The 14,889-nt window shown below is 33.5% G+C and overlaps 3 protein-coding genes across 6 annotated transcripts in view; 2 read left to right on the top strand and 1 right to left on the bottom strand.

Moving 5' to 3' along the window:
* LOC111777396 (kinesin-like protein KIN-7D, mitochondrial) overlaps positions 1–354 on the top strand; it is an 11,697-nt gene extending 11,343 nt beyond the window's left edge. The window contains 1 exon segment of the mRNA XM_023656972.1: positions 49–354. The gene's annotated coding sequence lies outside the window, so the exon portion shown is untranslated.
* An 834-nt stretch (positions 355–1,188) lies between these two features.
* LOC111777765 (B-box zinc finger protein 20-like) lies at positions 1,189–2,280 on the bottom strand. Its single transcript, XM_023657480.1, has one exon. It carries the CDS (start codon positions 2,035–2,037, stop codon positions 1,393–1,395), a length of 645 nt encoding a protein of 214 aa, XP_023513248.1. The 5' UTR covers positions 2,038–2,280; the 3' UTR covers positions 1,189–1,392.
* A 6,067-nt stretch (positions 2,281–8,347) lies between these two features.
* On the top strand, positions 8,348–14,311 carry LOC111776757 (coatomer subunit alpha-1-like). Of its 4 annotated transcripts, XR_002812290.1 has the most exons (5): positions 8,350–8,645; positions 8,949–9,175; positions 9,904–10,398; positions 10,875–13,924; positions 14,062–14,311. XR_002812290.1 is itself a non-coding variant. In XM_023656101.1 (4 exons), the coding sequence occupies exons 2-4, from the start codon at positions 8,968–8,970 to the stop codon at positions 13,829–13,831; spliced, it is 3,660 nt and encodes a 1,219-aa protein (XP_023511869.1). In that variant the 5' UTR covers positions 8,348–8,454; positions 8,949–8,967; the 3' UTR covers positions 13,832–14,311. The 4 variants fall into 4 exon arrangements, 3 of the variants coding, with proteins under 3 accessions (XP_023511869.1, XP_023511868.1, XP_023511870.1); XM_023656101.1 differs by having other exon boundaries at positions 8,348–8,454; positions 10,875–14,311; XM_023656100.1 differs by having other exon boundaries at positions 10,875–14,311.
* The last annotated feature ends 578 nt before the right edge of the window (positions 14,312–14,889 follow it).

Below are 14,889 nucleotides of genomic sequence, written 5' to 3'. Positions count from 1 at the left end.
TTTTTTTTTTTTTTTTTTTTTTTGATTTCTTCAATTAATTATGTGCAGGGATTTGTCTTCAAGCCACCATTTACCAGTTACCATGCGATTTCAAGCACCAAATTCTTTGATTAATCCGTATGTATCTTTTGAAAGGCTATATAAATATATATGACATCTTTATTATTATATATCTGAAAAATGTACAAAAAAAAAGAGAGAGAGGGAAAGGGGGCATTATATTTCAAGTTTCAAATGCAATCTTTGTGTTGCTTTCTTTTAGTATGTAGCAGAATGGCATATTGTGTCTGAAATATCATCCAATTGTACATAAAAGTATACACACACACACATATTTAAATATTTGCTTTTCCATTTTTATTCCCAGTTGAGTGATGGGAATATAGTATTATTTTATAGCTTATAATCATCACACCATGTTAACTGTACTCTACTAAATTATGTTAATCTATAAATTCTATTTCAACCACCTCTGTAGTGTGGTGTTGTGTTTATTTAGTTTTTGAAGATTTCAAGAAATCAATTATCACACCATGTTCTGAAAGCTATTTTCTATTTTCTACTTTTTATTATTTTTTCCTTAAATATTTGCTTATTTTTCTAATTTTCTTTCCTTTTTCTTCCATTCTCCTACCTCTCTTTTTTCCCCTGTTATTTTGCTTTCTTTTTATGCTATTTTGCATTAATATTCTTTCTTTCATTTATTAATAATTTATCATAGTTATATATATTTTATAAGACAATCTTATTTAAAATAATTAAAACCACCATAAATGTTGATTAGCTCTATTGTACTCATTATTTACTATTAAATTTTTATATAATTTTATTAAAACCATTTATTTAAGCATAATGATTAAGATTGATTCATAAACTTTAAAACGCACATTATTCATAATATAATTATCAATAAATGCAGATCAAAATTATTTTAACAATTTAACTTAATAAAAATAAATTAACCAGTAAATAATAAAATTATTGGAAGATATATCAGACATAAATACTATTTATTTTTACGAAAATTTGACACATGCAATACTATTTTTTTTATTTTAAGTATCTTATTCTCGACATTTCATAATTAGATATTTATATGAAAATTTGACATATGCAATACTATTATTTTTTTCTAAGTATCTTATTCTCAACATTTCATTCTTTTAACATCTTACTTACAAGCACGAAGAATATATTCTATCAAAATCGCTTAGAACACATATATAAAAAGTAGGTAACTATACATATGAAGAACTAAAATGGTAAAATAAACTCGTAATGACTAAAAAAGAAATCTCCCACGGCAAGATTATTAGGAACAGATAAAAGTTTAAAGTGGGTTTGTGGCGGTCGGAATCATTCTTCCATCTTTCCCTCTCTAAAAAAAAAGCTTCAAACTTTACAGAAAACATCAGCAACACACGAAGAATCAAGAAACTCCTCCACGCACCAACCCGGCAAGCTCTCCAAATACTCCGATATGTTACTTGTCGAAAACGCAACCCCATTTTCACTCATTCCACCAAATTTCCCAACAATTGGCGGCTGTAAATCCTCCATTACAGGACCTCGAATCAACCCTTTTGACCCCATTTTCGCCTCCTTCCTCGATCTCGTCTTAAAGATCCCAATTTCAGCTTCAATTGTAACCTCCTCGCTTTCATCGCCGCCGCCGGAGACAGAGGATGAGGAAGAGGAAGTCGTCGGCGACGGTGAGACCTTCACACCAGTGAGAAGAAACCGACTGTGTTTCTGGGTGTGTTCGCTGGCGCCGTGAATTGGAATGTCGCATTCTCTACAGAGGATTGCTCTGTCTTCAAGACAGAATAGAAACGCTCGCCGGACCTGGCAGATATCGCACGACGGCGGTGAATTGACGGTGGGAGTGGATCGGAGGAGTGTGAATCGGCTGTGTTTCTCGGCGAGCTTGTTGGCACAGTGGACGTGGTGGTCGCAGGCAGAACAGAGAGCGGCTTCATCGGAGGGGCAAAAAACAGAGGCTTCTTCTCTGTTGCAAACATCACAGCGGATCTTCATATCTCTGTTTTCTCCTTCAATTTTCTTCAATTCCAAGAACAGAGCAAGCGACGAAGATGGGTTTAGCAGAGAATTTGGTGTAACTATGAGCGAAGAAGAAGAAGAAAAAGTAGGAGATTTGGAGTTTATTTCTTGTTCTTTGGAGGAATTGAAGACATGGGGTTAGCCTTTGAATCAGCTTATTTAAATCCCACCATTTTCTTCTCCTCTGCAACTCTTCAATAAAATATTCAGAGGAGAGAGAAAGAGATTCAGAGGAGAGAGAGAGAGAGAGAGAGAGAGAGATGGTAACTTGGTAAGGGGACCAAAGTGACTGTGGAGGGAGGTTATTGTGTGTACCTGAAAATTTTAATATCCATTCTTTGCTTTCCTTTACAAAATCAATATTAAACTTTTTGTTTATTTATATGATTTTTAAATACATTTTTTAAACTCGGGCAGATTCTAACTTTTGTTTTATCATACGAGTATACAATGTGCTCATTAAATTATGCTCGGTTGTTTAATATGATATGTGAGAATATATAGATTTGAACCTTCGATTTCGATCATGTTGTTTAGTATGGATACGTGAGAATATAGAGATTTGAACCTTCGGTACTGAAAGAAGAAATCATGTCGATCCTGTTGAGCTAAGTATAAAATTTAATATCTTGTCAATCCGTGGAAATTTATGGTTTTCGACCCAATTTTCTGTCATTTTTTCTATATATTTTATAATTTTTAAAAACTTTTTTAATAAATAATTTCTATTAAAAGGGTAAAAAAAATATCAATAAATTCAATAATACTTATATTTTATAAGTAAATATATGATATAATTTATATATAAAAAAAATTGTTTTGAGAATAATAAATGGAATTTGAAATTTTAGTTTTTTCTATAATATAAATATAAAATAAATTAGTTTTTGGCCTTAATTTTAATGTAAATAAATTGAGGGTGGGGAGAAGATTTAACGGGATTGGAAAGAATATAATCTTCACCGACCCTGTTTAGAGTAAAAGTATCTTCCTATTCTCTCTCTCGTCCTCTATTTAAACGGGAATTTTCCAATTTATTTGAGTTAAGTCCTCATAAGTCTCGACCCTATATATTAAATAGACATTCAAATTACATATTTAATCTTTCAAATTTTAAATTTCGTATCTTAGAGGTGTGATATTAAATAAAAAATTAACAATAAAAGTTCGTTAATTTCTTATTTTAAAATGTTTTCATGAAATAATATAATAGTGTGACATTTTTAACATTAAATGTTAATAATAATAATAAATAAATAAATAGAAACTAAGGTTTTTTTTTTTAATTTTGTTAAAAAAATAATAATAATAATTAGATAATTTGAAGAAAGGATCAAATCAAAGTCTATCTTGGTGGGTGAGCCTACCCTTCCCTAATTTTGACGATATTTAGAGATTTTTTTGGAATTTTTTTTAATTATAATTGTTTTTTTAAAATACCTACAAATATTAATTATTTCTTATCCATATCTCAAAATAATTAATTATATAAAATATCTCATAATTATCTTATATATATATATATATAGTATTTTAAAATTGAATCGTGTTATGTTGAGTCACCGAAAAGAAAGGTGCACGTTGTTAGTATAAATAGTGATTTTCAATTTGTTTAATTTTTTTTTCTCAGGATCGTTCTCATTCGGATGCGATCTCGGTTTATTCATGTATTCTTCCTTTACTCGGGTGTCACCTAACATAAAAATGCTCCAAGCAACGCACGCTTGATCATGGAATTCTTAAGATCGAGCCCCCGAAAAGAAAGGTGTATTTCATTTCGGTGGCTTAATCATAAGAAATTCATGATTAAACGTGCTTTACTAGGAGTAATGCTACGTTGGGTGACTTCTTAGAAATTTTTCTAAGATGTATGTGAGTGAGAACAAAATATGCTAAAAGAACTGTTAGGTTGTGAGGATAATCTTAAAATTGAGAAGCAAGCAACCGTGTGCACGGGAAATGTCATCGCTATCTGTTTAATTTTGATATTTTTATATTTAACTCAAAATAGTAACGACCAAAAATCATATTTAATTTTTTTTTTTAAACTAAAATTAAAATTTATGTCAATTTAATTTATATATTTTAAAAATGAGTCTATAAATTTTTAATTTCGTGTCAAACCATAAAAATTTAATTTTATATTTGGAACATTTCTTTAAAAACATTAATTTATAATTTACGAAACTCCTTTCATTTCCTCACGGTATACCCGACAAAGTCAACAAAATAAGTCAACCTTGAATTTAATGGCGAAAGCTTAACCCTTTTTTTTAGCATAAAGTTTAAAAATCCATAATAAATCATTTAGTAAAAGCGATTCCCATAGTAGCAGCGAGCGAAATGGGAGCAGCCTAAACCGTGAAAACGGGGTTGTGGGAGAGCAATACAAGCGTCGTGCTGCCAGGCAAAGCGGTGGAGTGTTGCACCCTAAATAGCGAGAGTCCAGTAGCCGACCCGATTAGCATGGGGCACGTGAAATCCCGTGTGAATCAGCAAGGACCACCTTGTAAGGCTAAATACTCCTAGATGACCGATAGTGAAGTAGTACTGTGAGAGAAGGGTGAAAAGAAAGTTTCAAATTCTAGCTCGAATTTTTAAAATTAAAAAAAAAAATTAATAATGAAATAGATGTAATTAAACTGGTTGTCAACTAGTATCGGGAGACCATTTTCTGTCCCATAAAGGTAGGTATAGCACCTCGATCCACGTTCGTAACAAAAAATTAATTTAACACGTTAGAACTAATCGTATAATAATTTATTAGGGTTTAGTAACAAAGCAAACTTAATCAAATTATGAAATTATAGTACATAGTTGCATAATAAATATTTGGTGTTTATTTGTATTGACCAAAAAAGATTAAATAAATAAATAAATAAATAAATAAATAAAATAAGATTTCAATCCAATTTAAATATTCATAAAAAATCACAAAAGCTAGACGACAACAAGTGCCTTTTTTTCTTCTAATGTTGGCCGACATATCGATTAATTAACTAATCACCACTTTGATTATTATTAATGGAGCCTTTGAAGATTAAAAAATAAATCTGATCACAGGTTCATGTCTGATTAAAAATATATATTTAATCTGTAAAACTGGTCGTGAACGGAGGAGAGAATTCATGTTTAAACGAGAGATGAGAAGAGTAACGATAGATTACGCTATATATGATTGAGCTAACTCACCCAATATGACGTTGAGGGTCACATGGCTAACTGACTTATCCCGGCTGAGATTGAAGTTCACTGGACCAATATAGTTTGTCTAAGTTAAGGTGGCGGGTCACGTAACCAAGCTGGTGTAGTGCCGTAATAAGAAAAAAAAAACTCAAATTAGAAATTCATATCCATGTTTTCTTAGTCGGTTCAATCCCGGTTCGTAGTAGAGTTTGAGAGTTCTTTAAGTTTATTTGATAGAATACGTGCGTTTGAAGAAACCAATAACAAATAGTTATTATTAAACGAGTCAAAATTATTGAGAGACAATTTTCTCTAAAGGTAGATTATAGCACCTCGATCGACATTATTACGAATATTTTTTAGTATAATGTATTCGAGCTAAGGCTATAATTAGAGATGTTTATAGGGCCTCAGGGAGACCAACCCTGAACGGGTGGAGAATCTTCGTTTAAACCGAGTATGATAGAGGGGAGAAGAGATTTTTCTCCGTTAACTAAACAAGAATGAGAACGGGTGCCCCAATCCTTTTATATAAAATTATAAATACATGAATATCTATAATATATAACAATATTTTTTTTAATAAAAATTATTTAGAATAAATATTTTTTTAATATTAATTGAGAAAAAATCTCCCAAAAATTTAATTCTTATATACATTAATAAAATTTATGAAATTATTATAAATAGTTGGTTATTGTATTGACAAATAACAATAATAATTAATTAATTAATTAATTAATTAAGAGCACGTTGCATATTCTTGTGGTGAGGCAAAAAGATCAAATAAATAAATAATTAAATAAATAAGATTGCAATCCCATTTAATATTAATTAAAAAAATCAAATTCTATAGCTAAACGACAACGTTTCCCTTTTTTTCTTGTGGGCTATGTTGTCCCAAGAGGCTCTTCCTACAAAATCAAATTAATTAATTAATTAATTAATTACAAATATTTTATTATCAAAAAGCGGACTTTTATATTATTACTTATGATGCTTTTAAATCGAATTGAGCTATCTCATCCAACCTGGGATTGTAGGTCACATGAATAATTTAATCTGTCTAAGCTGAAGTGGGACGTCACGTTACCGAATCAGTCTATAACTCTAAGGAAGATACTTAGTATTAGAACGAGAATTAAGAGACGGAAAGGTAGGGCACCTCGACTTGGGCGGTGCCAGGTCTATTAGGTTTCTGGCTACCATTTTGTGTACGTATCGTTAAGAGAGGTCACGAGTGGAGAAATATTTAAAAGAAACGAAATATTAAATTAATTTTACCCGCTTTCTTTTTCTTTCATAATAATTAAAAGAAACGTTTTAGGAGAAATATTTTACACATATTTTTAAAACTTCGTAACTTTAGAACATAAGAATATATCAAATATTCAACGAAAAGATCTTTTACGAGACGAAAGAATCTTTTAATAGACATGGTCGGTTAGAGATATTAATTTTTTATTTAGATAAAAAAACGACGGTATAAAAGAAATATTATAATATTAAAAATAGGACAATAATTGAAATGTATTGTGTAATGCTTGTCACATGGCGTTACTCCTCCACCTTATTGCTTTATTCACCAATATTTGATACCCAAAATCAAAGTACATATTTATGAGTTTATTTAATGTAACAAAAAAAAAATAATTATTTAATTTTATTATTCTTTTTATAAAAAGTGCTTGACCTCTCGAATAATAAATAAATATAGATAAAAAATATTCAACTTGATTTAGACAACGATCACATGTTCATGAGACAGAAGAGAATGAAAAGCTTTCTCTGTCTCCATCCCGCTCCCTATAATAATTTTCATTTCCACTAAATTTTTTATTTAATTTTATATATATATATATATATATAATTTTTAAAAAATTGTCATCATGATAAATTTAATAATATTTCTTAAATAAAAATATGATATAATTAGGAATATAATTCCCCATGAGTAAAAATTTAAAATATATCAAAAATATATANTAAGATCATGAGTTCATCCATATGCTGACCAGATGAATTACAATTTAATATTGATTTATATTATATTACAGTTGATTTTTTTTGACCAATTATTAAACGGGCATAAAATTTTTAATATATTTTTTAGAATATTATATCGTTGTTAATAAATTAATAATCAGATTTAAACTTGTAATGTAAATTATTTAAAATATTAGTTTATACTGATTTACTTGGAGTGGGTAAATTTGCCACGGATTTGCAACAGCTTCCTCGTGGGCTCGTCCAGAGACCATTAAGGCCCATGAATGTTGGGCCTGCAGATGCTTCCAGTTGAGTCCGTTTAGAAGTTATGGGCCGAAACAGTTGGGCCCATTATAAAGATTGTAAAATTTAGAGATTCATTGGATCTTAGGGTAAATTTTTCAACCAAAATTAATTCTTATATGAGAAATTGGGTTAATTTGAGTTGGAGTTATTTATTCCATTTTTATTTTTAATAAAAATAAAAAATTATTTCGTAAAACATTTATTTATTTATATTTAAACATTTTGTTAAAATTTGTAACTCAAATTCATTATATATATTTTTTAAAAAATTACTTTCCAAATAATTGAAGTCCGTTACGTAATTTTTTTAATAATATACTGAATTTTTTTTTTAAAAAATTAATAGTTAATATTTTATTTTAAAAATAGTCTTGAAATTTTTTCAATTTGTTTAAGATCATCCAAAAAAATATTCTTACTATTATTATTATTTTAAAAAATTACTCGTGAATTTATAAAAGTTATATTAATATCTTTAATATTTATGATATATATATATATATATATATATATTTAATTTTAAGGGTATTAAAAATATTAATTTTATTTTTTAAAGTTCATAGGTATTTTTGGAACGCGAAATTAGCATTTTATACATATAATGATAAAAATAAAGTAACGGTAAAAAAAAATTTAAACTTTTAAAAAAATTAAAAATACCTTTAATTATATATATTTTTTATCATAAAGTATTAATAAAAATATTTTTGAAAGAAATAAACGTGAATATTTTTATTTTTCATATAAGTTTCTATTTGTACGTAAAATTGCTTTAAATTCTCTCTTAATTGTAATTTTAAAGAAATAAATTACATATCTCTCTCTTCTTTCTTTGTTTCATCTTTCTTAAAATATTAGGAGGGTTGACACTCGAGGGCCAGATCCGGGGGAACACTGCGAGCCTCCTTCATTGTCAGTATTTTTGTTTCTTTTCTTCTTTTCTGATTCACAAATCATCGTCTTACGCTCTCTCAATCTTTCCATTTCCCAATTCGTTTGATCCTTTCTTTTCATTTTTACGCCTTCTTTTCTTGTGCTGGAGTGCTGATTGTTGATGCAATTCTGGGATTTTGTTGATTTCTTGCATTCTGATCGGATCTGAGGTATAATTGCGTTGAATTCTTGCGAATGACGTTGTTTTTTGTTGCAAGTTTGTGTAGATCTGGCTCCCATTTGTGTGGTTAGGTTTAGAAACGAGTACTGTTTCGTGGCTCGGAAATGGGCGTTAATTCTATTTGAATTGTGGGTTATATTTGAATTTCGTGTAATGTAATAGTGAGCCGTGTTGTTTGATGGGTAATTTGTTTTCTTTAGTGGTGAATTTGTTTGGTAAGTGGAATTGTATGATCGGGGGGTGGAGTTTGGCATTTGGGTGTGGGGGTAATTCATTTTGGGTTTTGATGCAGAATCCTTTGGGTGAAGAAGATGTTGACGAAGTTTGAAACGAAGAGTAATAGAATCAAAGGGTTGAGTTTCCACAGTAAGAGGCCATGGATCCTTGCAAGTCTTCACAGCGGAGTGATCCAGTTATGGGATTACCGGATGGGCACGCTTATTGATAGATTTGATGAGCATGAGGGGCCTGTTCGCGGTGTTCACTTTCACAAGTCTCAGCCTCTTTTTGTGTCCGGAGGTTTCGTCTTTACTCTTCTTTGCTTTAGAATACTAATTGCTGAGTGCTATTTCATGACGTATTATTGGTATTTATACTTATGGTTTCTGGAATTATCCCAAACAGATGTAGAGGTTCGCCTTATCTGTTTCGAGTGAAATCCTTTCTTTTGTATAGTTACTTTTGGTTGGTTCCTTCCTTGTCTGCCCTTTAGCATGCCCTTGTATATCCTATCATGTTTCTCAATGAAAGTTTTGCTTCTTATGAAAAAGAGTGATGCACATATTAGAATTCTGATGTAGATATTTGTTGTAAGTTTTTGGGACTGTTCCAAGTTAATTGAAATCAGACCTCAAATTTATTTCTCTAACTAGATTCTGGAAGATTTGCCCCATTCTCTGCTATTCTTTGCAAGTATTCTTTGTACTCGATTGGTTATACGATGAAATATTGAATGCTTTACTTATTTGCATTTGCTTCGTGTGTAGACAGTGATGCAAAGCTTCATGTATTATGAATGAGAATGATGGTTCATAAATGATCGCAGAAGGTTGTTATTTTCTGTATGAATTGAAAAATAGTAATCTTAGTATGGCATGCCTACTTTATTCAAAAGGAGGAACTTAATAGTTTGCACCTGTCAATTACATTGTTGAACCATAGGGTTACTTATTTAAATCGCGCAATTGCAATCACTTTTTATAAATAATATTTGTTATGTAAAAATATTGATGGTTTTTCTTTTTCAGGGGATGATTATAAGATTAAAGTGTGGAACTATAAGACTCATAGATGCTTATTTACTCTTCTTGGACACCTTGATTATATACGTACTGTGCAATTTCACCATGAGTATCCATGGATTGTAAGTGCTAGTGATGATCAGACTATTCGTATATGGAACTGGCAGTCTCGTACTTGTATCTCTGTGTTGACGGGCCACAATCACTATGTAATGTGTGCTTCATTCCACCCTAAGGAAGATCTTGTTGTGTCCGCTTCCCTAGATCAGACTGTTCGTGTTTGGGACATTGGTGCTTTGAGGAAGAAGACTGTATCTCCGGCAGATGATGTCTTGCGGTTGAGTCAAATGAATGCTGATCTATTTGGTGGAGTTGATGCTGTTGTTAAGTATGTCTTGGAAGGTCATGATCGAGGGGTTAATTGGGCAGCATTCCATCCTACCCTGCCGTTGATTGTGTCTGGAGCTGATGATCGACAAGTGAAATTGTGGCGAATGAATGGTACTTAACTGAAAACATATGCTTTCTCCACAGAGTTTAATCTTTAGCGTTTATTGATTACATTTGAGAGTCTGTATAGGTATCCTGCCTGATAGTGATTTATTATTAATAATACTAGTTTGTAGACTGTAGAAGAGTAATCCCATCATCCATGTGTGTATGTTGAACAAGATATAGGTTACATCCTGCCTGGAATTTATTTGTTAAGTCATAGGGAGTAGCTTGGGCAAAGCTTCGAAATTTATTTTGCGAGTACTTCATTGAATCTTTAAAAATTGTACCCATTTTTAGCATAGAATTTACAGGACTCATTCTATCATATATTCCTCTTGGTTTATCTCCTCCGACATGAACAAAAGAAAAGTAGAAGAAAGGAAATGGAGAAAATTTGCTAGTGAGCCTTATTAATGCAACATCTGGCATAGAACAGTATAAATAGTGACTTCTATTTCTGACTAGATCATTTTTTATTTCAGACACAAAAGCGTGGGAAGTGGACACACTAAGGGGGCACATGAATAATGTCTCATGTGTGATGTTCCATCCCAAACAAGATATAATTGTTTCCAATTCAGAGGACAAAAGCATTCGTATTTGGGATGCTACAAAACGAACTGGACTTCAGACATTTCGTCGAGAGCACGATAGATTCTGGATTCTCGCTGCTCATCCTGAGATGAATCTATTGGCAGCTGGGCATGACAGTGGCATGATTGTCTTTAAGCTGGAGAGAGAAAGACCGGCCTTTGCTATTAGTGGTGATTCTTTATTTTATGTGAAGGACCGCTTTTTACGCTGCTATGAGTTCTCCTCTAAAAAAGATTCACAGGTCATCCCGATTCGAAGGCCTGGTTCGACTAGCTTGAATCAGAGCCCAAGGACCCTTTCATTTAGCCCTACAGAAAACACAGTTCTTATTTGCTCAGATCTGGATGGGGGATGTTATGAATTTTACACCATACCTAAGGATAGCTTTGGTAGAAGCGATAGCTTCCAAGATGCAAAGAGAGGACTTGGAGGATCAGCAGTGTTCGTGGCTCGGAATAGGTTTTCTGTGCTAGATAAAAGTCACAACCAAGTCTTGTTAAAAAATCTTAAGAATGAGGTTGTTAAGAAGGTCCCCATTCCCATTACTGCAGATGCAATATTTTATGCTGGAACTGGTAATTTATTGTGTAGAGCAGAGGATAGAGTTGTTATATATGATCTTCAACAGAGAATTATTCTTGGTGATCTCCAAACCCCTTTTGTTAAGTACGTTGTTTGGTCAAATGACATGGAGAGTGTTGCATTGCTTAGCAAACATGCAATTATTATTGCCAACAAGAAGCTTGTTCACCAATGCACACTTCATGAGACAATTCGAGTAAAGAGTGGAGCATGGGATGATAATGGCATTTTTATTTACACTACACTAAACCACATTAAGTATTGCCTCCCCAATGGAGATAGTGGTATAATCAAAACCCTCGATGTTCCAATATATATTACAAAGGTTTCTGGCAGTACTCTTTTTTGCTTGGATAGGGATGGAACGGTTCGATCGTTTAGTATTGATGCAACAGAATACATATTCAAACTCTCTCTCTTGAAGAAGAGATTTGACCATGTCCTGAGCATGATAAGGAACTCACAGCTCTGTGGGCAAGCAATGATTGCATATTTGCAACAAAAGGGGTTTCCTGAAGTTGCTCTTCACTTTGTGAAGGACGAGAGAACCAGGTTCAATTTGGCTCTTGAGAGTGGAAACATTCAGATTGCAGTTGCATCTGCTACAGCAATTGATGAGAAAGATCATTGGTATAGGCTGGGTGTGGAGGCTCTTCGCCAAGGCAATGCAGGCATTGTGGAATATACCTACCAGAAGACAAAAAATTTTGATAGGTTATCGTTCCTTTATCTCATAACTGGTAACACGGCAAAACTGTCCAAGATGTTAAAGATTGCTGAAGTTAAGAATGACGTCATGGGTCAATTTCACAACGCCCTTTATCTTGGTGATGTTCGTGAGCGCATAAAGATCTTGGAGAATGTTGGCCACTTACCTCTTGCATATATCACAGCATCAACCCATGGTTTACATGATGTAGCTGAAAGGCTAGCTGCTGAATTGGGAGATGACATTCCATCTTTACCAGAAGGCAAGACTGCATCCCTCCTCTTACCTCCTACTCCAGTCATGTGCAGTGGTGATTGGCCACTTCTGAGAGTGATGAAAGGAATATTTGAAGGTGGGCTGGATAATGTGGGTGGAGGCCGTGCTGACGAAGATGATTACGAGGTTGCAGATGGTGATTGGGGTGAGGAGCTGGAAGTGGTTGATGTCGATGGCTTACAGAATGGGGATGTCTCAGCAATTTTGGAGGATGGGGAACGTGCAGAAGAAGATGAGGAAGAAGGGGGATGGGACCTAGAAGATTTGGAGCTCCCACCTGAAGCTGACACTCCAAAAGTATCAGTCAGTTCTCGCAATTCAGTTTTTGTGGCCCCAACTCCTGGCCTGCCTGCCAACCAGATTTGGATACAGAGGTCGTCTCTCGCTGCAGAACATGCTGCAGCTGGTAATTTTGATACTGCAATGAGGTTGCTTAACAGGCAACTAGGAATTAAAAACTTTGCTCCTTTGAAGCCCATATTTCTGGATCTTCATGCTGGGAGTCAAACCTATCTTCGTGCCTCATCATCTGCTCCCATAATATCATTAGCAGTTGAACGAGGATTCAGTGAATCTAGTAATGCGAATACCAAAGGATCCCCTGCACTTATTTACAGTTTCACTCAGTTGGAGGAGAAGCTTAAAGCTGGTTACAAGGCCACAACATCAGGGAAGTTTGCTGAGGCTCTTCGTCTTTTTCTTACTATTCTTCATACCATCCCTCTGATTGTTGTCGAGTCTAGGAGGGAAGTCGATGAGGTGAAGGAGTTGATCATTATCGTTAAAGAGTATGTTTTGGGTTTGCAAATGGAACTGAAGAGAAGGGAACTCAAGGACAATCCAGTACGTCAGATGGAGCTTGCAGCCTATTTTACGCACTGCAACCTTCAATTGCCACATTTGAGGCTTGCTCTATTAAATGCCATGACTGTCTGTTACAAGGCTAAGAACCTTGCCAGTGCTGCGAACTTCGCTCGCAGACTTCTTGAGACTAACCCCTCAATTGAGAATCAAGCTAAGACAGCCAGGCAAGTGCTACAGGCTGCAGAGAGGAATATGACAGATGCCTCCCAACTGAATTATGACTTTAGAAACCCTTTTGTGACCTGTGGAGCGACTTATGTGCCAATCTATCGAGGACAGAAGGATGTCGCTTGCCCATACTGTAGTTCCAGGTTTGTGCCAGGTCAGGAAGGTCAAATTTGTACTGTTTGTGATCTTGCTGTTATTGGAGCTGATGCGTCTGGTTTACTTTGTTCTCCCACCCAAAATCGATGATCGGACCCGGGAATTATATCTTTTTCCGATGACCTCACTTATCTTTTTGACAACAAGAGTTTGTTGTTGAGTATTCACTTCTACTTGTGGAAGGTAAAAGAAAGTGATGGATTAAAACAGCTAGCTAAGCTACCTTGAAAAAAAAATTCGGTTGTCTGCTACTTAAGAGGGCTTTATATGAATTGATTGTTACAGGGATGACACGACATCTTACATGTTAATGCTTGCAGGACCCTTACTCCAATTTTCATTGTGTAATGCGGCGAGAGCTTCTTGCTTGGTAAAAGATGAACATTTTTGTGAGCTTCCATTTGCTTATTTGTTCTCTTGCATCCATCTTCTTCTCTTCTAGAACTCTTATGACTTTTAGCCATGCATTTGAACATGAGCTGGGAGCTTTGATTATAGTCCTTGATTTTGTTGTATAATGCGGCTAGAGCTTCTTGCTTGGTAAAAGATAAACATTTTTTTGAGCTTCCATTTGCTTAGTTGTTCTCTTGCATCCTTTTCTCGTCTAGAACTCTTATGACTTTTAGCCATGCATTTGAGCATGAGTTGGAGCTTTGGTTATCATCATTGGTTGAAGAGAAGTGTGCTTCTTACAATCTTACTGGAACCAGATCTGTTTGATAGGTTGTTGAATTGTGTCCATTGTTGTTCTTATGAGGACCATGGGTCTAGTCCTGTGGTTCATATTGTTCATGCTAAAGCATGTTTGTCAGTCATGGATTTTAGGTGTGCTATTGAAATATATGCGAGAGACATGAGGTTTATTAGAAGTAACCAAATAGCCACCCGTTTGGAAGTTCATAGGCTAAGTTTTTATTTTAACCTAAAAAATGCTCTAAATACTTGCCACATAGGGTGTTTGTGTTCTAAAGAATATAGAGGTAGACGGTTTAACGTTGTAACTTTGGTGGGTTACAAATTATATTTTAAGATTCTTATTTTGGAGTGAAAATAGATCAACTATAAATAACGTGTAAGTCAGAACTTCAAACCTCCATTTGTTGTACTAAGAAGTATTGAATATTTGATTGGTGTAAAATGATAGTAAG

The sequence above is a fragment of the Cucurbita pepo genome, chromosome LG16, assembly GCF_002806865.2.
Source record: "Cucurbita pepo subsp. pepo cultivar mu-cu-16 chromosome LG16, ASM280686v2, whole genome shotgun sequence".
In the NCBI taxonomy this organism is placed as follows: Eukaryota; Viridiplantae; Streptophyta; class Magnoliopsida; order Cucurbitales; family Cucurbitaceae; genus Cucurbita; species Cucurbita pepo.
Note: the sequence above shows the minus strand (reverse complement) of the source record. Positions and strands in the feature narration are given on the sequence as shown.